Source organism: Schistocerca piceifrons, chromosome 4 (assembly GCF_021461385.2).
Source record: "Schistocerca piceifrons isolate TAMUIC-IGC-003096 chromosome 4, iqSchPice1.1, whole genome shotgun sequence".
Taxonomy (NCBI): Eukaryota; Metazoa; Arthropoda; class Insecta; order Orthoptera; family Acrididae; genus Schistocerca; species Schistocerca piceifrons.
The window spans coordinates 568,723,187-568,747,569 of record NC_060141.1 but is presented as its reverse complement, the minus strand read 5'-3'; the positions used below and the strand labels follow the sequence as shown (position 1 = coordinate 568,747,569).

At 43.8% G+C, this 24,383-nt stretch overlaps 1 protein-coding gene across 3 annotated transcripts in view; it reads right to left on the bottom strand.

The window, feature by feature from the left end:
* Window positions 1-635: 635 nt before the first annotated feature.
* LOC124795395 (facilitated trehalose transporter Tret1-like) overlaps window positions 636-24,383 on the bottom strand; it is a 129,576-nt gene continuing 105,828 nt past the window's right edge. For 2 of the 3 annotated variants that reach the window (XM_047259410.1, XM_047259408.1), the window contains one exon: window positions 637-1,571. In XM_047259410.1, coding sequence (XP_047115366.1) covers window positions 1,206-1,571 — 366 coding nt within the window. In that variant the 3' untranslated portion in view covers window positions 637-1,205. Of the gene's footprint in view, window positions 1,572-24,383 lie in introns of all 3 variants that reach the window. The other variant, XM_047259409.1, reaches the window with a different exon arrangement.

Here is a 24,383-nt window from a genome sequence, read left to right as displayed (position 1 = left end):
AGCTATGAACTGCGAAAACAAGATAAGAGAAATTGGAGTTGATAATGAAGCATATAGTATTTTAATAAAAACTTATTATATTTTAAATTTTGACAATACTTGGTTGTAACAACCAAGTAACTACCTACTGTGTGAATGATGGATGTATGGAAAGCAGATGTAAGTCTTAAGTCTGTAAATGGTGGAAGTTTAATTTTAAATATTGTAGATAATCTTACTGTTCTTAACTGAGGATTACTGAAATGAATAATTTACTTTAATTTTTGACAATACTTGGTTGTAATAGCCAAGAAACTAGCAAATACCTGAATGATGGATTTAATGAATGCAGATGTAAGTATTAAACCTGTAAATATTAGAAGTTTAAATTTAATTCATGTACATAATTTTACTGTTTATTGACTAGGATCATTAAAATTAATGAAACTCAAGTTTTTCTAATTACATTTTTGTAATGTGTTTATCTAACATGTTCCACACCCAGGAGGATTCCCTCTTTTATGGGTCTATGGAATGAATAATTAATCTAATCTAATCTAATCTAAACTGGTAGTGGTGCAAAGTGTCCTTCACTGTGCACCGAAGGATGGCTTGTGGAGTTTGTATGTACATGTAGACATAGATGTTACAAATCATATTAAATGTTTTGCAGTTTTGTATATTTCTTCATCACATCTTATTTACATTTATGATATAAAATACAAATATTGCAGTTATTTTAAATAATTTTATATTTACCATCATTGTTGAGTATATATTATTTTGTAGTTTTATAAATAACAGTCATCTTTCACTTAATATTTGTACATAAAACTTGTGCAGCCGAAGAGCGAGCATGTGCATGTCAACACAAGTGACTGGCTGGCGCTGTCTGATGTTTGAATATGCATCTGTCAGGTCCCAGAACCATTTTCACACAGGCACTTAGTGCCCATCATCACCGCTAAAAAAAGTCACGCGTTTTGGATTATTCTCGTCTTGCAGCAGGCACAAATGCAAGAGAAATATAGCATCAGTTGTCTCTGTCAAACAAGTATGTTCAACACAGTTGAAAGGGAGAAAGAGTCACAAAAACTACTCAGTGTTACCAGATCAAAACACAACGTTTAACGAAGTCTACTGTCTGGACAAAAGTCTTCACATTCTGACCGACATGCACGTTTGTCTAGTAACGTGCTGCAACGAGCTAGTGTCGTGTTACCACGTCAGAGATGAAGGGCCGGGTGCTGCGGGTGCTGCGGCACAGCTGGAGGTTGCTTCTCGGTGGATTCTGGCGACTCGGTGGCGTCTCCCTCGAAGTGTCGCATGATCTCCAGGAAGGAGCGGCCCTTGGTCTCGGGCACGCAGAAGTAGGTGAAGACGAGGCCGGCGGCGGCGCACGCCGAGAAGGAGAAGAAGACGACGTGCATGCCCACCTGGTCGCTGACCACCTGGAAGAGCTTCGCCACGGCCGTCGAGCTCACGCTGAGCACCACCGTCACGATGGCGGTGGCCAGCCCCTTCACCTCCGAGGGGAACACCTCGCCCACCATCGCCCACGGCACCGGGCCCAGCCCCAGGATGTTGAACACCTGAAAAAAAGGCCCAGACACTCCTATAGGCGGCAGTCGTAATGGAAGCTGCACTGAGCGGCCTGAGCTACCCAAGGGTACTCCAATTTGGATATGTGTTCTCTATGCCGCCTAAATGTAGCCGCTAGATGTTATTGTTAGTTGCAAGTTTCATAATTCATCTGTACGATTCTTGTATCGAAATGACGTGGAACAAGTCAGTGTTAACATTAATGACAAAATTACACTACTGGCCATTAAAATTGCTACACCACGAAGATGACGCGCTACAGACGCGAAATTTAACCGACAGGAAGAAGATGCTGTCATATGCAAATGATTAGCTTTTCAGAGCATTCACGCAAAGTTGGTGCCGGTGGCGACACCTGCAACGTGCAGACACGAGGAAAGTTTCCAATCGATTTCTCATACACAAACAGCAGTTGACCGGCGTTGCCTGGTGAAACGTTGTTGTGATGCCTCGTGTAAGGAGGAGAAATGCGTACCATCACGTTTCCGACTTTGATAAAGGACGGATTGTAGCCTATCGCGATCGCGGTTTATCGTATCGGGACATTGCCGCTCGCGTTGGTCAAGATCCAATGACTGCTAGCAGAATATGGAATCGGTGGGTTCAGGAGGGTAATACGGAACGCCTGCTGGATCCCAACGGCCTCGTATCACTAGCAGTCGAGATGACAGGCATCTTATCCGCACGGCTGTAACGGAAAGTGCAGCCACGTCTCGATCACTGAGTCAACAAATTGGGACGTTTGCAAGGCAACAACCATCTGCACGAACAGTTCGACGACGTTTGCAGCAGCATGGACTATCAGCTCGGAGACCATGGCTGCGGTTACCCTTGACGCTGCATCACAGGCAGGAGCGCCTGCAATTGCGTACTCAACGACGAACCTGGTTGCACGAATGGCAATACGTCATTTTTTCGGATGAATCCAGGTTCTGTTTACAGCATCATGATGGTCGCATCCGTGTTTGGCGACATCGCGGTGAACGCACATTGGAAGAGTGTATTCGTCATCGCCATACTGGCGTATCACCCGGCGTGATGGTATGGGGTGCCATTGATTACACGTCTCTGTCACCTCTTCTTCGCATTGACGGCACTTTGAACAGTGGACGTTACATTTCAGATGTGTTACGACCCGTGGCTCTACCCTTCATTCGATCCATGCGAAACCCTACATTTCAGCAGGATAATGCACGACCGCATGTTGCAGGTCCTGTACGGGCCTTTCTGGATACAGAAAATGTTCGACTGCTGCCCTGGCCAGCACATTCTCCAGATCTCTCACCAATTGAAAACGTCTGGTCAATGGTGGCCGACAATTGGCTCGTCACAATACGCCAGTCACTACTCTTGATGAACTGTGGTATCGTGTTGAAGCTGCTTGGGCAGCTGTACCTGTACACGCCATCCAAGATCTGTTTGAGTCAATGCCCAGGCGTATCAAGGCCGTTTTTACGGCCAGAGGTGGTTGTTCTGGGTACTGATTTCTCAGGATCTATGCGCCCAAACTGCGTGAAAATGCAGTCACATGTCAGTCCTAGTATAATATATTTGTCCAATGAATACCCGTTTATCATCTGCATTTCTTCTTGGTGTAGCAATTTTAATGGCCAGTAGTGTATTATTGAGTCCTACTCATACAACTACACTTAACAATAATTTCTTTTTTACTGGCTACCGGCTTTTACGTTGGAATTCGTCAGTGGATTAAAAGAATTTGTCCAGGACAAGTAATTTTAAGTTATATTTAAAATTCCAAAAGAGAATTAATCAGAATGATGCAAAATTACTACAAAATTGCTGAGAAAACAAGATTACATGTTAACGTAGAAAAGACAGAATACCTGCCCATAAGTAAGAAAACTAGAAAAGATGCACTTCTGACCGTAGATGGATTCAGTTTCAAGACTGTTGACCACTTCAAGTACCTAGGAAGTCTTTTTAGTAAAAACAACAAAAGAGATATAGAAATAGATGCCCGTTTATCAACACCAAACAAGAGACTTTTTAGTTTCATCAGTCTGCTAAGAAAAACATCACCTAGCAGTAACTTCAAAATCCACTTATAGCAATCGACAATTATACGTATGTATGTGCATCTTTTCTGGTTTTCTTACTTATGGGCACGTATTCTGTCTTTTCTTCATTAACATGTAATCTTGTTTTCTTAGCAATTTTGTAGTAATTTTGCATCATTCTGATTAATTCTCTTTTGGAATTTTAAATATAACTTAAAATTACTTGTCCTGGACAAATTCTTCTAATCCACTGACGAATGTATGTATATTTCTGGGTTGGGTTGGGTTGTTTGGGGAAAGAGACCAGACAGCGAGGTCATCGGTCTCATCGGATTAGGGAAGGATGGGGAAGGAAGTCGGCCGTACCCTTTCAAAGGAACCATCCCGGCATTTACCTGGAGCGATTTAGGGAAATCACGGAAAACCTAAATCAGGATGACCGGACGCGGGATTGAACCGTCGTCCTCCCGAATGCGAGTCCAGTGTCTAACCACTGCGCCACCTCGCTCGGTTGACCATTATACCTGTGATGTTATATAGATGTGAAACATTAATATTTAGAAAGAAAGATGAAGAAAAACTGTTAATATTCGAAGGAAAAGTACCAAGGATAATTTTTGGACCAGTATACGACGAAAATAACATGGAATGGAGAATAAGAAGAAATGAAGAATTAAGAGAGCTGTACAAACACCGTAACATCGTCGAAGTGCTCAAGAGGAGAAAGTTAAATTGGGCAGGCCATATAGCAAGAATGACAGAGAATAGACTACCTGGAATGGCATTCAGCAGAACAATAGATGGAACCAGAGAAAGATGGAGACCCAGAATCAGATGGCGGGATAACATTCGCGAAGACACAGCTAACAACTAGGATGAACAGCAACAGCAACTGGACGAACAGCGCATTGGACAGGGAGAAGTGGAAGAGGCTCATAGAGCAGGCGTATGGTCGAAAGGCCCTTGCCACATGTAAAGTAAAGTAACCTGTCAGCTATTTTATGTTCTTAGGCAAATGGTCAAAAATTTTCGTTGCTGCTTGTTGAACTCCTTTCTGAGTCACTGTCAGCTTGTAATAGGTAATGAAGGTCATTTTTACCTATAGTGTTGTGGGCATAGGCATCTCTATTCTTCTCAAGTTGTAATGTATTATTTAGGGCGAATTTCACTAGCGAACATAGTATGTACTGTGACGGCTCAGTTAAGACGCCTAGCTCCATGGCGTTTGTGGGGAACACAACATATTATTCTTACTGCTCGCTTTTATGCAGTCAGTACTTTCTTTCTAAGTGATGAGTTACCCCAGAAAATTATTCCGTAAGACATTATTGAGTGTAAATATGAAAAATATGTCAGGTGGATGGTTTGTTTGTTTCCCAAATTAGTAATTCTACGAAGACCAAAAGTATCTGAACTTGATTGTTTGAAAAGCTCAGTAATATGCTTCTTCCAGTACAAGTTTTTATCAGCAAGTACAGCCAAAAATTTGGAGCATTATGCCGTATTTGCTGACTTCTGTTCAAGTGCTACATCAATTGTTAGTACGATTAAATTTGTTGTACAGAACTGAATATAGTTAGTGTGTGCGTCTGTGTTTTTTTCCAAAGTATTGAGAGGATCCATTTTCGGAGAACCATTTTATAATTCTCTCTAATCTGATTTATTAACAATAGAATCGTCTGCAAAAAGTACCAATTCTGTTTGTTGAATGTTAACTAGTAGGTCATTCAAATACATTATGAATAGAAGAGAACCCAAAATTGAACCCTGTGATTTTTCCCCACTCACTAAAATTTTCTACCCTTTCGACACGGAATTATTCAGCACAACCTTTCGCTCTCTGTTTGTTAAGTATGATTCAAACCAACTGTGCGTAAAGCCATCAGTTCCGTAAAACTCGAGTTTTTCTAATAGAGTAATATGATTTACAACCAAACGCCTTGAAAAGCTCACAAAAACATCAACTGGCGATATTTTATTATTTAAGGCTTGTACTATTTGATGATTGAATGTATAAGTAGCATTCTCAGTCGAGCAACGCTTCTGGGATCCGAACTGTGATATGCTAAGTAAATTGTTTCCGTTTAAGTGTGAGACTACTCTTCAGTACATAAATTTTTCGCATGTTTTGGAAAAAGATGTCAGTAAGGAAACTGGACGATATTTGTTTAAGTCTGTGTTGTCATCTTTCTTATGAAGAGGTTTAACAATTGCATATTTTAACATCTCTGGAAAAATTCGCTGTGTCAGTGATGCGTTGCATACACCACTAAGGACATTACTTATTAAGTTGCGACAACTCTTCAGAATTATGTTTGAAATTCCATCAACATCACATTGACCTTTTTTTTTTTTGTTTTTAATTTCAGTGGAGGATATTGGTCCTACTTCTAGTTTCTCAAAGCTTTATGGATTGACATTTTAAATACAGTTTCTTGCTTCTTCAACTAAACCATTTAATCCTATTTTTGTTGCTACACTTCGATGCTATATTCTGCGTCTGCTACACGCAGGTTATATTGAACGAAGCAGCACATTGCAAGTTAACTGACTTCAAACGTGTGATGGTAATCGGAGCAAGAAGCGTAGTTCATATGTAGGAGATTAACAAGAATTCAGGTTTCCGTCTGCAAACTGCAGACTTTTCTGGCTGCCATCCATTTCAAAGACAGAATTATTTAATTAATACAAAACTGAATCACAGATTCGAACTGTACTACAGATTACGAACCAAATGACCGAAGTCACGCTTTGATTGGATAGATAATCAATGAGCGGTAACATTTGATAGGCTAATTTCCCCCACAAAAGTAATTTTTCCCACTATTCCGATCCTACTGACGTGTTACCAAGGAAAATGGCCACAGGATGAGAAAGTTCGCATAATCTTTAGATTTCCGGAAATAAATTCAGTAAAATAGTCCAAAGTTGGCATGTTCGTTGAAAAGGAAGTCAATGGCTATTGCTTTCAAACCGGCTATGGGCCACGCTTCCGCACATGCAGACCCTTTTCCTGTGGGGGCGTTAGGCTGGTACCACCATAGAAAGACCAACTTAAAAGGGAGAGAGTTTCCCCCGCCACAGTACGTGAAACGCTGCTAGAGGGTCAATGCCGTCTCGTTGATCAAACTGGCTGCAAGGAATTATCGGGTGGTTATAATTAAAGTGCAGCTGCTCACAGAGGTCCATTGTGGGGCGTAATGATCGTGTCGCAGTGAAACTTCGTAGATATTCTAATGCGTTAATGCGGAACTGATTTACGCTGGAAAAAAAGAATTCCAATTTTGACCACCATCTGCAACTCTGGCGCTGTGAATGCAAGAGAAACGTGTGGAAATGTTTCCATATGTAATGGATTAGGAACGGGACGTAGGCAGAAAATATTTAACAAGTGAGAAAGGTATAATGCTGATTTTATTATTAACCGCCGCTTACATACTTTGTTCTGTATGAACACCGGAAACGTCGACGAGATGCTGCACCCGTAAAACGACGTGACCAAAAGATGTTCGCAGCAGTTCCGGTGGAATCTGAGCAACGTTTTCCTTTATACTGGCCTTCAGATCAGGTAGAGACGCAACGAGTCCCTGGTAAACGCGTTCTTTTAGATACCCCCAAGAGTCAAAATTCACATGGATCCAGATCAGGTGATGTAGCAGGCCACACGTCTGGAAAACCTCTGGAGGTGACATGTTTGCTGAAAGTTGCATTAAGCAGACCTTACAATGGGCGAGCGGCATGAGGCGTTGTTCCATCATGAATGAAAACAGAGGTTTCCACAAAGTCCAGAACAGGAATCACGGGCTGTACAAGGAGGTCTCGATTACGTGCAGACGTCATGGTGCACCTCAAAGGCCCTCTGGGTGTACCACATTCAAAGAAGAACGAACCAAGAATAAAGATGCTTGTAAATCCACACCACACGGTCACATACGGCGAGTGCGCAACACGAGGTTTAACAGTACCCCAAACTGACAGTTGTGTGTATTCACTGTACCCTTAGTGTAAAATGTGCCCCTTCACTCTATAGAATATGCCCTGGCCACATGTCATCAACTTCGATTCATGCCTGAAACCAGAGAGAAAACTCAGAATATTGCTGCGGATCATGTTTCAGTTGCTGCAGCTTCTGGATCTTGTGCTGGTACCAGTGTAAAATAGACTGCAAAACTGTTGACCATAGGGTGGAAAATTCTCGTTACACAGCATGAGCACTATAGCAGTACCCGGGGCACGTGCTGCGTGGTCAGTTACAGCAACAGCAACCTCGTCAGAGTCTTCCAACGGGACAGGTGCTGCACCAAGCTCTCTCATACTTCCGAACTTCATTGTCATCTTCTTTAAACCATTTAATGACGTTGGGCCTCTCTTCAGACCTTTCAGTTGGAGATACTCTCTCAATGCAGCGCTGTAATTCCTGCCATTCACATAAAACAGTTTCACTAACTGCGCACGTTCTCTCTTCTCAATAGCCTCATTGTTCATCCATGTTATGGACTGTCAAATGGTAGTGTGGATGTCAAGCCGTTATACAAACAGTGTACAGCGCCAGATTTTCATCTAATGAAAGAAGGAAGGAAGAGTGGATTTAACGTCTCGGCGATATCGAGGTCATTAGTGACGGAGCACAAGCTCGGATTGTGTCAAAAATGGGAAAGGAAATAGGCCATGCCTTTTCATAGGAACCATACCGGTATTTGCCTGGAGCGATTTAGGGAAATCACAGAAGACCTTAGACTGGATGGCCGGCGGGGGTTTGAACCGACATCCTCCCAAATGAGAGTCCAGTGTGCTAACCATTGCACCACCTAGCTTGATAGATTTGCATCTGCTGGCCACAACTGGAACTAATTTGTTTTGCAGCGTAAATCGGTTTCGCATTAACACAGCAGAATATCTGCCACGTTTCGCTGCCATACGATAATTACAGCCACACTTGACCTCCGCAAGTAACTGCACTTTGACTACCACCTCCCGCTACTTTTCACTGGATTAGTCATTTCGCATTGTCTCCACCGAGAAAATAAAACAGAGGGACTCACACTCCAAAAAATGGTTCAAATTGCTCTGAGCACTATGGAACTTAACACTGAGGTCATCAGTCCACTAGAACTTAGAACTACTTAAACCTAACTAACCTAAGGACATCACACACATCCATGCAGGATTCGAACCTGCGACCGTAGCGGTCGCGCGGTTCCAGACTGAAGCGCCTAGAACCGCTCGGCCACACCGGCCGGCGACTCACACTCCCAAACCCACTTACGAGCAGTATCTAATCGTGCCACCATCTTACTTGTAACGTGTACAGCAAACTCGCGATAGGAATCTGGTTGCACATTTAGAAGATGTGGACTATTTTGGCGATCGTTGTAACATCGTGGCTTGCGTCTGGTTCTGCAAGTTGACAACCACCAATTCACTCGTGCTTTTGTGGTAAGCAACGCTTTCAATGCGCTCACTCTCGCTTGTCATCTCTGCTTATCTCATGGTTCTCTTGTAACTGCTTGTTTATTACCCTTGCGGTTATTTCACTCTTTCGATACATCTAGTAATTTTCCGTAAGAGCTAGAACGAAGCCGTATTTCTATTTTCTAATGTATTTTATGTATTCTTTTCCCATGCATAGCTTTTTTGTACCAATGGTAGGCAAATTGTGGATTCACGGCTTTTCTCATATTGTGGAGGCTGCTTTACCATTTACCATGTGTTGCAGGTGAAATGCGGATTTTGAATTCAATTCTTCTGTAGCCCTTCCATCCGTCTCTAAGTAACTCTAACAAGCTACTAGGGAAACACCTGCTGTAGGCTCGCAATCACTGATGTTCAACAGTCAAGAACACCAGCAGTTTTTGCAGGTACGCCAAAATTTGTTTGTAAAATTCCAGGAGGGAGTCACATAACACAGTTTATGGCACGTTTGTGTCATCAATAGCTGCCAATTATCATATTTCCATTTTAATTAAACTTGTCCTATGTGATAATCGTACCCTGTCTTTTCATTTGTTAACCTGTTCACGAGTGGTGACGAAGCAATGCAATAAATTCCACTAGGGCTTCACAGGACTGGAATATATAACACCACACAGACAGGTTCATACAACAGCAGCTTCACGATTCCAACAGCGTCCAGGGACAGATCTTCAATATCGCAAAGAGAATGTTTCCACACGAGTACTGGGACACGTAGGACCACTACTAGTGTATGAAGAAGGGACGTCACTCCACATCCACAGAGCTATATGGGGCAGTCGACAGTGTAGTGTGAGAAATCACTGCCGACTTTAGTGTAGGGTGTCAGGAACTCATTTCTGCTAGGACGGTGTCGAGACAAGTGTACTGCTTAGGCTACAACAAGCGACGACCGACTTCTGTCACAGTGCCTTCCCGTTACTTTTTGATCACTCTGCGTATTTTCTGGGTGTGGATATGAGTATTAAAGTTGTATGTGAGATATGTTTGTTCCATATCAAAAACGAGAGTGTAATGGGGTCATACGTCATAACGTGTGTATTAGGCGCACTTGGTGGGCGTGTCTGGAGTTTCTAGTCACTCAAGCAGCAACCAGATGAGTGAGATCCAATGGGCAACAGCCACATAGAGGTAAATAGGTCTTATAGTTCAACCCTGGAAAAACACATCTAAATCCAATAATGCGAGTTGGTAACGACAAATCTGATGAGTGACCATGGATGAAGTGTTCCTTTTCTTAAAAAAAAAAAAAAAAAAAAAAAAAAAAAAAAAAAAAAAAAAAAAAAAATCCGTTCTTCTGCCTGGTTTGATGGTACCCGCCACGACTTCCTCTCCTCTGCCAACGTCTTCTCTCATAGCAGAGTAGCACTTACACATAACGACCTGAACTATTTGTTGGGCGTATCCAATCACTGTTTTCCGGTACAGTTTTTACCTCTACAGTTTCCTCTAGTACCACGAAATTTATTCCTTGAAGTCTAACACTTGTCCTGTCATCCCCTCCCTTCTTCTTGTCAGTGTTTTCCTGATATTCCTTTCCTTGTTAATTCTGCGGAACACCTTCTCATTTCGTAATCTGTTAGTCTACCTAACTATCAACTTACTTTTACAGAGCCACATCTCAGAAACTTTCAACCACTTCTTTCCCGGTTCCTTGGCGCAATAGCGTCAGAAATACGTGTTAAAGTGAAAGGGAACTTATATAATCAATTAAACTAGAGCTACACAACGTAGAAATACATCACTGTATAGCGAATTTGACGGTGAAATTGATGGCAATAAGAGCTCCTCAATACATCTCTTTCAAAGTTAGAACAGAAGAAAGATGAATAAATGTGGTAATTCTACGAAATGGCCATGAAAAAATTGCTACGGGATTTGACAACGTGTTGTTGGATACCGTATATCACGTACATGGTGACCTGGAAGTTAGTATTTGATAATGTACTAATACACAGAACAGTGTAGGTAGAGAGGAAAAACTTGACACTCATGCCTGAGGCATGGCGTTTTATCGAAACCAACAACGAGAGCAAAAATCAGCCAATATATGGCACTAGACAGCAACACGTCAGTGACACCGCATGAGAATCGTGTATGAAATGGCCTGTATTGAGAGAGGGAGACAGATACGCCAGCAATCGCATTAGAAAATTGTAGCGAAATGCAGGAAGATCTGCAGCGGATAGGCACTTGGTGCAGGGAGTGGCAACTGACCCTTAACATAGACAAATGTAATGTATTGCGAATACATAGAAAGAAGGATCCTTTATTGTATGATTATACGATAGCGGAACAAACACTGGTAGCAGTTACTTCTGTAAAATATCTGGGAGTATGCGTGCGGAACGATTTGAAGTGGAATGATCATATAAAATTAATTGTTGGTAAGGCGGGTACCAGGCTGAGATTCATTGGGAGAGTGCTTAGAAAATGTAGTCCATCAACAAAGGAGGTGGCTTACAAAACACTCGTTCGACCTATACTTGAGTATTGCTCATCAGTGTGGGATCCGTACCAGATCGGTCTGACGGAGGAGATAGAGAAGATCCAAAGAAGAGCGGCGCGTTTCGTCACAGGGTTATTTGGTAACCGTGATAGAGTTACGGAGATGTTTAATAAACTCAAGTGGCAGACTCTGCAAGACAGGCGCTCTGCATCGCGGTGTAGCTTGCTCGCCAGGTTTCGAGAGGGTGCGTTTCTGGATGAGGTATCGAATATATTGCTTCCCCCTACTTATACCTCCCGAGGAGATCACGAATGTAAAATTAGAGAGATTAGAGCGCGCACGGAGGCTTTCAGACAGTCGTTCTTCCCGCGAACCATACGCGACTGGAACAGGAAAGGGAGGTAATGACAGTGGCACGTAAAGTGCCCTCCGCCACACACCGTTGGGTGGCTTGCGGAGTATAAATGTAGATGTAGATGTAGAATGTTGGCTCAGTATAGAAGATCCGCAACTACAGCTTTACGACCCTATAGCCATAAGAATGGTATTCGAACAGGTAAACGTTCTGTGGCAATTTTCGCAGTGAAGGAAATGATCATGAACTTCGAAGCCACTGGTTGTTTAGACCAGGGGTTCTCAAACATTTCCTCTGACGGAACACTTTCAGATACTGGTTCTTTGATGGAACACCTTGTTTATTTTGAAGGTTAATCAGATTAACACAATTTTTAAAAATGGGAGAAATGTGTTTTGTTCAGTGATTACATCAATTTTAAGTCACAACTAGTAGCATAGAAATCATAACAAAATTTTTTAAAAATAAAAATTGTCGAAAAAGGCCATGATGTTAATGGGTTTTCGCGGGACACCAGTATTCCACGGAACACAGTTTGGGAAACCCTCATTTACATGACAGGCCCCGTAGTGGGCGACCAGACACAAGCGCTACTGCTGCTCGGACATTTCATGAAGAAAAGGAAACTTCAGCGGGGCTAACCTGCGCATGGTGAAGTCAGCGCTCATAAAGTCGCACATCGCACTTGCATTCCACGCAGTACAGTTTGGAGAGCGCTAAGGTGTAACCTCCACTGTTATCCGGACAAAATCCAATGTTAGCCGGCCGAAGTGGCCGTGCGGTTAAAGGCGCTGCAGTCTGGAACCGCAAGACCGCTACGGTCGCAGGTTCGAATCCTGCCTCGGGCATGCATGTTTGTGATGTCCTTAGGTTAGTTAGGTTTAACTAGTTCTAAGTTCTAGGGGACTAATGACCTCAGCAGTTGAGTCCCATAGTGCTCAGAGCCATTTGAACCATTTTTGAACCAAAATCCAATGTTATCATGAACTGTTAGGCACAGATTTTGTGACGCGAAGAGAATTTGCGCGTCGGCACTCCCAAAAAATGGGGAAAGATGATGATTGATTGTCTTAAGTGTTGTGGACCGACGAAGCCCATTTCACACTGCGAGGATCTGTCAACACCCCACAACTGCAGAATTTGGGCTATCGATAGTGCAAACCCCGCTATATGACAAGAAAGTCTCGGTGTGATGTGGATTTACCTCATCAATCGTGATCGAACCCTTTTTTTTAAAAAAAAAAAATGCGGGGTGGTGCTTTTCAGACGGTCAGCGTGACGGGTGCGAGGTACGCCTGTGTGTTACAGAATCGCATCATCTCTAGCCTGCTGGAAGGTACGACATTTATGCAGGACGGCGCTGCACCCCATACTGCTACACGTGTGGAAGATCTCTTGCGCACATCGTTTGGTGAGGGTCGCGTGCTGAGTCTCCACTTTTGTCACTCTTGGCCTCCCCGGTCCCCAGACATCAGTCAGTGTTTTATTATTGGTTGTGGGTTTACCTGACGTCACAAGTCTACCGTGATCGTCCGATCTCTGTAGGCCTGCTAAAAGACAACATCCGACGGCAATTTCTCGCCATGTCTATTGCTATACTGCACAGTGCTGTTCACAAGACTATCCCTCGACTACAGGTATTATCTATGCGTGACGGCCGAGATGCTGAGCATTTGTTATAAAGAACACTATCCTTACTAAAAATCAATTATTGCATTTTTATCATACGAAGCGCCTTCTGTTGGTCATTTTGTGCACCTTTTTTGTGATTTCAATAAAATCCCATTCAGTTCAAGCATGTGTGTCAATTTTTACGTCGCTACTTACATCGTTCCGTGAAGTATTGAATTGTCACAAGAACTTGTGGTAACCCTGTATTACAACGCTATGTGGCGATCTAGACCATACACACAGTCGTTTAGCCGGCAGGTGCATAAAACAGCAGTAGAATTAATGAATATCACATAATGATTTAACATACTAACACGTGCAACAGCATCCATTAGAATACTTCATATATAATAATTAACTTTTTTAAATCAGGAGTACAACTGACATAATACCAGGCAAACGGTATAATGTAGCGTACGCTTGCACACACACTGGCTGTATGAGAATGAAAACTGCTACGTAAATGATATTTTCATGCCACTAGATATAATAATTAGAAAGTATCTTTTATATCATTGAAATATGTTGCAAAGTGCGATTCATCGACTGAGCTATATCTCTATTTAGTCGAAGAAATCGGATATAAACCCAACCACAAAAAGCATAGAATGCCCTGTACTTAGAGATGCTGATGAACATTGTAACTCAAATAGGCTAACTATTATGCATTTTATTTTCAGGGGCTATGGCACGGAAAAATGGAATGAAGCTTAGTTGTTCAGTTCTACATTGGTGACAAGTTTATTGGTGCTTTTCAGACCTATTGAATACTTTCGTTTTCTCTTCTTGATTATAAATGTTACGTAGTTTTGACTCTTTCGCATTGTTTTTACAGTAAAGCCTCCAAGTATGCCTTAAACATGATCCGTTTAGGATGTTAGTAAAAGATGATATCATTTTCGCGTTACTTTGAATTTTCCCTTTAACGTCTTAGTGCCTGCGCGATCCTCCAGTGGCATTTGAAATTAAACTGCAGAAAACTAACGACATGGCGAGAAAAAGGAACAGTTACACAAGTAACAAGTAACAGCAACATATTTATTAGAATAGTAACGGGAAAGTGGCGTGGGGGAGAAAGAATACTGTTTCCTCCGCCACATACTTTACAGTAGATATTCTGATTTATATATAACAGAAAATGATAATTACTCTCTTGATGGAAGCAACTCAAATAATGTAGGAAGTGTATTAGACGCTTCCAACAACACGTTAACAAGACTAATGTTGCAGGGTGACGAAAATTTATTTTTCACAGGTAAGTACCAAAAAGGTCTAGTGACGGTTGTCATACTAGTAAATGTGTTCGGAAATACCGAGATACAGTGCAATAAAGAGTTGACATCGCAGGGTTATATTTACAGGTTCACCGGCCTTGTAACGACGAGATTTCACCGAACTAACAGGGTCTTGTTACTTTTCAACAAGTAAACCTTAAACATTAGTGTCTGTAAGCGGAGAGAGAAATTTTAAGAGGCGAATCAGGAATTTCAGTTTTACTTGGCCTATTGTCTTGCGCGTGGATCAGATGACTGAGAAATAGGCAACACATATTGCCAACGAAAGCTGTCGTGTCTCAGACGATAACCGATCTTAAACAATGCCTAACGTAATCGGGAAGCGTCAGCGAACATTTTGTCTGTACCAAATTTTGTTTCCCCTGACGTGTCATGTCACACCTCGGCGTTTGTCGCAAGGACTTTGTAGTACCATGTATTTATTATTGGTTGAATTGCTGATTCGTGCACGAGTCTTACATCTACTCCACGACTAATGTTGACGTTTAATGTTGTTGTTGTTGTTGTTGTTGTGGTCTTCAGTCCCAATACTGGTCTGATGTAGTTCTTCACTTTGTACTGTGCAAGCCTCTTCATCTCCGAATAACTACTGCAACCTTCATCCTTCTGAATCCTCTTACTGTATTCATCTCTTCGTCTCCCTCTATGACTTTTACTCCCCACATTTCCCTCCAGTACTAAGCTGATGGTCCATTGATGTCTCAGAACGTGTCCTATCAAACAGTACAACCGATACCTTCTTTCTTTTCTCCCAAGTTGTATTCAGTACCTCCTCGTTAGTTACGTGATCTACCCGTCTAATCTTCAGCATTTTCCTCTAGCACCACATTTCACTTCTATTCTTTTCTTGTCCAAACAGTTTATCGTCCATGTTTCACTTCCATACAGGGCTACATTCCATACAAATACTTTCAGAAAAAACTTCCTGACGCTTAAAATCTGTATTCGTTGTTAACAAATTTCTCTTCTTCAGAAACGTTTTTCTTGCCGTTGCCAGTCTACTTCGGTATCATCAGTTATTTAGCTGCCCATATAGAAAAACTCATCTACTACTTGTCCGCCACTGTAGTTGAGTGGACAGCGCGCCGGCCTGTCATGCCGGGGGACCCGGGTTCGATTCCCGTCTGTGTTCGGGATTTTCTCTGCTCAGGCACTGGGTTCTCGTGTCGTCTTCATCATCAACTCATCCTCATCGACGCGCAAGTCGCCGAAGTGGCGACACTTCAAAAGACTTGTACCAGGCGACTAGGTCTACCCACCGGGAGGCCATCGCCACATTTCATTCCATCTACTACTTTAAGTGTCTCATTTCCTAATCTAATTCTCTCAGCATTACCTAATTTAATTCGACTGAATTCGATTATCCTTGTTTTGCTTTTGGTGATGTTCATCTTATATTCTCCTTTCAAGACGCTGTCCATTCCGTTCAACAGCTCTTCCAAGTCCTTTGCTGTCTCTGACAGAACGAGATAATGTAGTCGGCAAATGCCAATGTTTTTATTTCTTTTCCCTGAACTTTAATTCCTACTCCGAATTTGTCTTTTGTTTCCTTTACTGGCCAACTGCCTTGACGCAGTGGTAACACCGATTTCCGTCAGATCACTGAAGTTAAGCGCTTTCGGGCCGGGCTAGCACTGGGATGGGTGACCATCCGATCTGCCGAGCGCTGTGCACTCAGCCCTTGTGAGGCAAACTGAGGAGCTACTTGATTTAGAAGTAGCGGCTCCGGTCTCGTAAACTGACATACGGCCGGGAGAGCGGTGTGCTGACCACATGCCCCTCCATTTCCGCATCCAGTGTGGGCTGAGGATGACACGGCGGCCGGTGGGTGCCTTTGGGTCTTCCAAGGCTGTTCGGACGGAGTTCCTTTGCTGCTTGCTCAATGTACAGGTTGAAAAACATCGAGGACAGGCTTCTCAACCACTGCTTCCCTTTGATGCCACTCGATTCTTACAACTCCCGACTGGTTTCTGTGCAAGTTGTAAATATTCTTTCGCTCCCTGTATTTTACCCTTGCTACCTTCATAATTTCAAATAGCGTGTTCCAGTGAACATTCTCAAAAGCTTTCTCCAGGTCTACAAATGCTATAAACATAGCTTTGCCTCTTCTTAACCCATCTTCTAAGATAAATCATAGAATCAGTACTGCCTCGGGTGTTCCTACATTTCTCCTGAATCCAGACTGATCTTCCCCGAGGTTGACTTCTACCAGTTCTTCCATTATTTTGAAACCATGACTAGTCCGCACAGGATACGGTGGCCGATGTGCAGTGATCAGCTTTCGCTGCGCGAGATGGCCGAGCGGTCCAAGGCGCCTTTCACGGTTCGCTCGGCTGCCACCGTAGGAGGTTCGAGTCCTCCCTCGGGCCATAGGTGTATGTGTTGTCTTTAGCATAAGTTAGTATAAGTTAGATTAAGTAGTATGTAAGACTAGGGACCCATGACCTCAGCAGTTTGGTCCCATAGGGCCTTACCGCAAATTTCAAATCAGTTTTCGTGCAAAGCGCTGGGAGAATTCATTCGTTTGTTCATTGCGGTAATATTCACACCTGTCAGCACCTGATTTCTATGGAACTGGAATTATTACATTCTTCTAGAAGCCTTAGGGTATTTCGCCTGCCTCCTGCATCTTGTACACACATGGAAGAGTTATGTCATTGCTGGCTCACCCAAGGCTATCAGTAGTTCTGACGGAATATCGTCTATTCCCGGGGCCTTTTTCAACTTAGATCTTTCAGAGCCTTATCAAATTTTTCTCGCAGGATTACATTTCCCCTTTCATCTTCATCCACGTTCACTTCCCTTTCTTTGATATTGCGTTCAAGTTCATCCCCCTTGTATAGACCCTCAATAAACTCCTTCTACCTTTCAGCTTTTCCTTCTTTGCTTAGGACTGGTTTACCATCTGAGCTCTTGATATTTATTCAGCTACTTCTCTTTTCTCCAAAGGCCTCTTTCATTTTCCTGTAGGCGGAATTTATCTTTCCCCTAGTAAAACAGCTTCTAAAACCTTACATTTGCCCGCTAGCCGTTCCTGCTTAACAATTTTGCACTTCTTGTCAATCTCAATTTCTAGACGTATGTATTACCTTTCGCCTGCTTCATTTGCTGTTTTTTTTTCATATTTCCGCCCTTCACCAATTAAATTCAATATATCCCATGTCACCCAAGGATTTCTGCTAGGTTTTGTCTTTCTACCTATTTGATCCTCAGCTGCCTTCACTAATTCATCTCTCAAACCTACCCACTCGTCTTTCACTGTATTCGTTTCACCTGGTCTACTCAATGGTTCCCTAAAGCTGTCTACGAAACTCTCAACAGTCTCTGGTTGTTTCAACTTATCTAGATCCCAGTTTCTTAATTTCATACCTTTTGACAATTTCTTTACTTTTAATCTACAGTTCATAACAAATAAATTGTAGTCAGAGTCCAAATATGCCCCTGAAAATGTCCTGGAATCTCAAATCTGCTTCCTAAATCTGTCTTACCATTTTAAAATCAGTTTTAAACCTTTCAGTGTCTCCCGACCAACAGCAAGGTCCATAGTTTATGGGGAAGGGGAGGGAGGGAAATGTTTACAAGGTAATTCCTAAGTCATCTTCTAAATCATCGCTACATATTCATCATGTACCATAGATCCCCAATTTTGGGAATGTAACTCTCTATTAAAGCTTTTTTGTACTAGAAAAAATCTTGTTGCGTCGCATATTACTGAAGCCCTGTGCTGTTGCGAGAAAGGGATTATACCGATAGGAATTGTCCTCGCAAGCCAACGGGATTAAGCCAAAGGTCGGGCGTGGAATGGGTCTGTTTCATTAAAGTGAATATTACAAATAATGTGAAGAATAAAATTAAATATAAAAAATTTAAACACACAGTCGATCATCATCCTTTTATAGGACGCTACAATATGCCGTGAGTAAAATACTCTGCCAGTTGTACAAATAAACTTTGGTATTAGCTGCTAGCAATGAATGTAATCCTTAACAGCACACCCGTTCACAGGTAAATGGTAGACGGAATATTCCAGATTCTTCGTAGAGTGGTGATTCCTAAACGTTTCGCGCAACAAAGGAAGATTATCTTTCTTTTGGTAGCTATTTCTGTGGACCACTGTTTACTCACCGAGAACCGAATACAGTGGAGATTTATAGTCCCATGTACAACTTGGTGGAGAGGTTGGTGATAAATAAGGATTGACTTGACAAGACTATGTCTCCACAAAGTTGTCGGGTGTTGCAGTACAAAGAGAATCTAGAAGCATTACGGTACTCGTGGAATCCACCCTCAATAACAGCCGAACTAGCATGGAAGCAGACCCGAAAACGGAATTACGATTTATGTAGTAAATCGTAGAGGACTTACAGAAGCGAACGAATGGACCTGTGAAGGTTCGAGTCTTGAGACGTCTTCTTGCTGTAAGAGGACGACATTTTGTGTATATAATTCTCATCCCTAAAAGCAGAGCGGCTGTTCGACTTATGGCCATTTCAGAGAGAGCGAACTGATAGTGGGGCAGAGGGAGTCCAAATTGGGAACATTTTGGGAGTCGATTTGCAGACCGGCATTTACCTTACAACCGAGGGAAATCTCCTAAAAACCTCGATCAGAATTTGATGATGAGAACAATTTTCACTTTAGTTTTGGGAAAATATGTAGCAGAGAAATATATGAGAGCCAGGTGTATGTGTACACACATTTGAGTACGTTTATGTAAAGGCGAGGACTTCCTCAGCATGTGCTCTGTACTTTTGTCTCTGCCAATCGCAGCTGAAGAAACCCGTGCCCGTGACGCCTGCAGTACGATACTCTTCCCAGTTACGTAAAGAAGGCAAGGCTAAAGGAATTGCGAGAAGGTTGAGACGCAGTTTCACAGACGATTATCCTCATCGCTGTTGATGTATGGGACGTTAATAGGCCTGTGCTGTGGGTCACATCTTCGGAGGAAGATCAGGGTGGAGAGGATGTAGTGGACTGACACATGTGTTACGTTGTGTCTGATTCAGGTAAGTATTCCGTGATATAACCTCACCGAGAAGAATATTAGTCACACCTTGAAAAAAGTGCAAAGGTCGCTTTTGGAGCGCTGTAAATCAGGCAGTCATGCAACCGTCCAGCGCTGACGTAACTAACGGCAGTGACGTGGTATGTATGTGCTAGTGGGTTGTATGGATACACCGCAGTAAGATGGTTCCGTGTGGAGAAATGACAGAAAGGACCTATTGTATTTGGATCTGCTTATGACGACACCTCGAATGATGGTGCCCGGTTTGTTGGCGTATCCACACAGATTGTGCAATATGCTCAACAGGGAACAGTATATCACTTGCGACTATGCAACATGAGTTACGAAGAATGTTCGTAAAATTAACCTAATGACAGGGACCGGATACGAATGACACACCAAGACAATAAAAATCAGTTTCAAAGCCGACAGATATTGCAACTGTCTCTCTATCTCAACCTGATTCTTAGCGAACATCATGAACGGAACAGCATATAACAGAAATTTCGCAAAAGGTCATTTCTCAAAGTGGCACTGAGAGCTACACGGCTTGACTGGGCCAAACGAATACAGGAGAGAAGCTGAATGGGGCTGTGTAATGTGGTCCGATGGGCCGCGACTTTGCCACTTTGCAAATGATGCGACACCTCAAGTGCGCCGACGGCCCGATCAGGGAGTTAGCTTGCAGCGTGTGTAGGGTCCAGTTCAGGCTGTAGGTGGTTCGATGTTGTTATGGGAGACTGTTTTTCGTACCATTACTTGAGCTTACTCCTTCAGGTTACATGAAACAAGATGTTTATTTCAACATTGTCAGTGTATTGGTATGTCCTTTCCTCTATGCCTTCATGATGAATACGCAGTGGACGCTCTCGTTTTCCAGGTTGACAACAGCCGTGTTGACATCTGTATGCATAGGATCCTTGTCCAAGGAACACTCGGACGTCATATGACACATCGACTATCTTGGTCCTAATCCTGTAGATAATGTCTTATTTGGAACAGGGGCGCGGGCCGCTGTGGTCGAGCGGTTCTAGGCGCTTCAGTCTGGAACCCTGCTGCTGCTACGGTCGAGGTTCGAATCCTGCCTCGGGCATGGATGTGTGTGATGTCCTTAGGTTAGTTCGGTTTAAGTAGTTCTAAGTCTAGGGGACTGATGACCTCAGCTGTTAAATCCCAAAGTGGTTAAAGCCATTTGAACCATTCTGGAACATGGAGTGAAACTTAGCAATCAACATTCCCGCAGTTTGATAGCTGTACGGGGATGCAATCGACGGCGAGCTGGTTCAGGTGGATATGACATAACTGGGGTAATTTGTGGACTCTTCAACGCCGAACTGATTCCGTTATAGAGGTTAAAGGTGGTGGCGCGATATTATCGGGACGTCTCCTCAGGGTGGCTAATTTTTTCCCAGTGTGCTTGCAACTCATTATACTGAAACTTTCTTGTCACAATATCAGCTTTCAAAGCTCTCCTTTCTTCTGCATATTTTGAATCGCAAGCATATTGCGAAGATGTTCCGTAACAAGTATCGGTTAGTGAATGTATCAGAGTCTTTGACTAGTTTAATAAAGCACATTTACAAACTGGCACTTTGCCAATTAAATGAGAGAGCTAGTAGTAAGCCAGTGCGTGTTACGCAGGCGTCTATATGAGTCCCGCTTGAATGACACAAGGCATTCTATTCTGATCCTTTCTGCGTTTCTGGGTGGTCTTCCGTGAGCGGCCCTGGCTGTTGCGTCCACGTTTCCACTATGGACGACTGATGTAGTAGCTCTCTTTGAAGTTTGTGTCTGATGGTCATTCTTGTGCAACGAGCTACAAAAGTTTAGTAAGATTGCAGCTACCAATCTGGTAGCTTGGTGCAAATTTTGCTTGCAGCTTTTCATGTCTTAAATGTGCCAACGGAGAAATAACACATCCAACCGATTTAATTGTTTAATACATTGCCTTCTCGGAATGTAACTTAATGGCTTTTAAATTTTCATTCTGATGAAGACATCTTTAGAGGTGGAGAAACCTAGGTCAGTGTATTAAACAATTATTTGCTACCGGCTGGCTGAATTATTTCTTTGTTTTATATACGGTTGCTGAAAGAATGCCATGTTCAAAATGGTCTTTAATGCGTGTTTACTTGTGTTCAAACTCAACGCTCGTTGTTCAGTGAGATAGTCGGCTCTCGATGCACGTGGTACAGGAACGGTTTTTCATTAATCCATCCGGATCAGTGCTAGACATAGCGTGATGCTGCAGTGTGATGGCTGCGTTGACTCAGGGTTTAACAAGGGGTAAAGTGCTTGTAGTCGGCCAACCGCTTTTCCCCTTTTCTCTCTAACATGCCGTCCCCAGTGCGGGACCATAGAGTGGGGCCTCCCATAATCCACTGAGGTCGATGGTCACTCTGAGAAACGTAATTACACTCCTGGAAATGGAAAAAAGAACACATTGACACCGGTGTGTCAGACCCACCATACTTGCTCCAGACACTGCGAGAGGGCTGTACAAGCAATGATCACACGCACGGCACAGCGGACACACCAGGAAACGCGGTGTTGGCCGTCGAATGGCGCTAGCTGCGCAGCATTTGTGCACCGCCGCCGTCAGTGTCAGCCAGTTTGCCGTGGCATACGGAGCTCCATCGCAGTCTTTAACACTGGTAGCATGCCGCGACAGCGTGGACGTGAACCGTATGTGCAGTTGACGGACTTTGAGCGAGGGCGTATAGTGGGCATGCGGGAGGCCGGGTGGACGTACCGCCGAATTGCTCAACACGTGGGGCGTGAGGTCTCCACAGTACATCGATGTTGTCGCCAGTGGTCGGCGGAAGGTGCACGTGCCCGTCGACCTGGGACCGGACCGCAGCGACGCACGGATGCACGCCAAGACCGTAGGATCCTACGCAGTGCCGCAGGGGACCGCACCGCCACTTCCCAGCAAATTAGGGACACTGTTTCTCCTGGGGTATCGGCGAGGACCATTCGCAACCGTCTCCATGAAGCTGGGCTACGGTCCCGCACACCGTTAGGCCGTCTTCCGCTCACGCCCCAACATCGTGCAGCCCGCCTCCAGTGGTGTCGCGACAGGCGTGAATGGAGGGATGAATGGAGACGTGTCGTCTTCAGCGATGAGAGTCGCTTCTGCCTTGGTGCCAATGATGGTCGTATGCGTGTTTGGCGCCGTGCAGGTGAGCGCCACAATCAGGACTGCATACGACCGAGGCACACAGATCCAACACCCGGCATCATGGTGTGGGGAGCGATCTCCTACACTGGCCGTACACCACTGGTGATCGTCGAGGGGACACTGAATAGTGCACGGTACATCCAAACCGTCATCGAACCCATCGTTCTACCATTCCTAGACCGGCAAGGGAACTTGCTGTTCCAACAGGACAATACACGTCCGCTCCGCATGTATCCCGTGCCACCCAACGTGCTCTAGAAGGTGTAAGTCAACTACCCTGGCCAGCAAGATCTCCGGATCTGTCCCCCATTGAGCATGTTTGGGACTGGATGAAGCGTCGTCTCACGCGGTCTGCACGTCCAGCACGAACGCTGGTCCAACTGAGGCGCCAGGTGGAAATGGCATGGCAAGCCGTTCCACAGGACTACATCCAGGATCTCTACGATCGTCTCCATGGGAGAATAGCAGCCTGCATTGCTGCGAAAGGTGGATATACACTGTACTAGTGCCGACATTGTGCATGCTCTGTTGCCTGTGTCTATGTGCCTGTGGTTCTGTCAGTGTGATCATGTGATGTATCTGACCCCAGGAATGTGTCAATAAAGTTTCCCCTTCCTGGGACAATGAATTCACGGTGTTCTTATTTCAATTTCCAGGAGTGTATTTTGGCCTGGCTTTTCGCAGCGCTGAATTTCAGGCACCACTTAGTGGCCCAGGCACCTAGGACGTCGCATGCTGTCTGCAGGCGACGACGTAAGAACTCAGCTTTTAGGCAACGAGCGTAGAGTGCGGCATCATCCATATAAAGTGCTAATGACATTCTCTTCGCCTTTGGATCGTCTGAGGTATGAGGGTATGCAGTAGGGGCCAAGGACAGAGCCCTGCCACACTACCGATAGTGTAGGCTTTGCTGTCGATACAGTGTCTCCGGCTTGGACATTGAATGTGCGATTATGCAGGTAAGCGATGCGACTGACGTGCGGCGTCGGTACCGCCAATACAAAAAATTTGTAGAGAAGTTCCTCGTGTCACACAAAGATCTTGGAGCTGTCCAGAAGTACTGTCCCTGAGTATTCCCGACGCTCCAAGGCTCCCTTCGCGTCCTCCACAAGACGCAGAAGTTGTTCTTGAGTACTGTTACCACGCAGAAAATCGAACTGTGCAAGTGGTATTAACTTCTGGCTATTAACGTGCACTATAAGCCTTTGATCATATAGATGCTCAAAGACTTTTGAAATGGCGTCGTTAAGACTTACAGGTCGATAGTTTTGCAGGGCTCTTGCATATTTTCCATGTTTAGGAATGGCAACTACTTCCGCGCATTTTTCCACGCAGAGGGGTAGTTGCCAGTCCTTA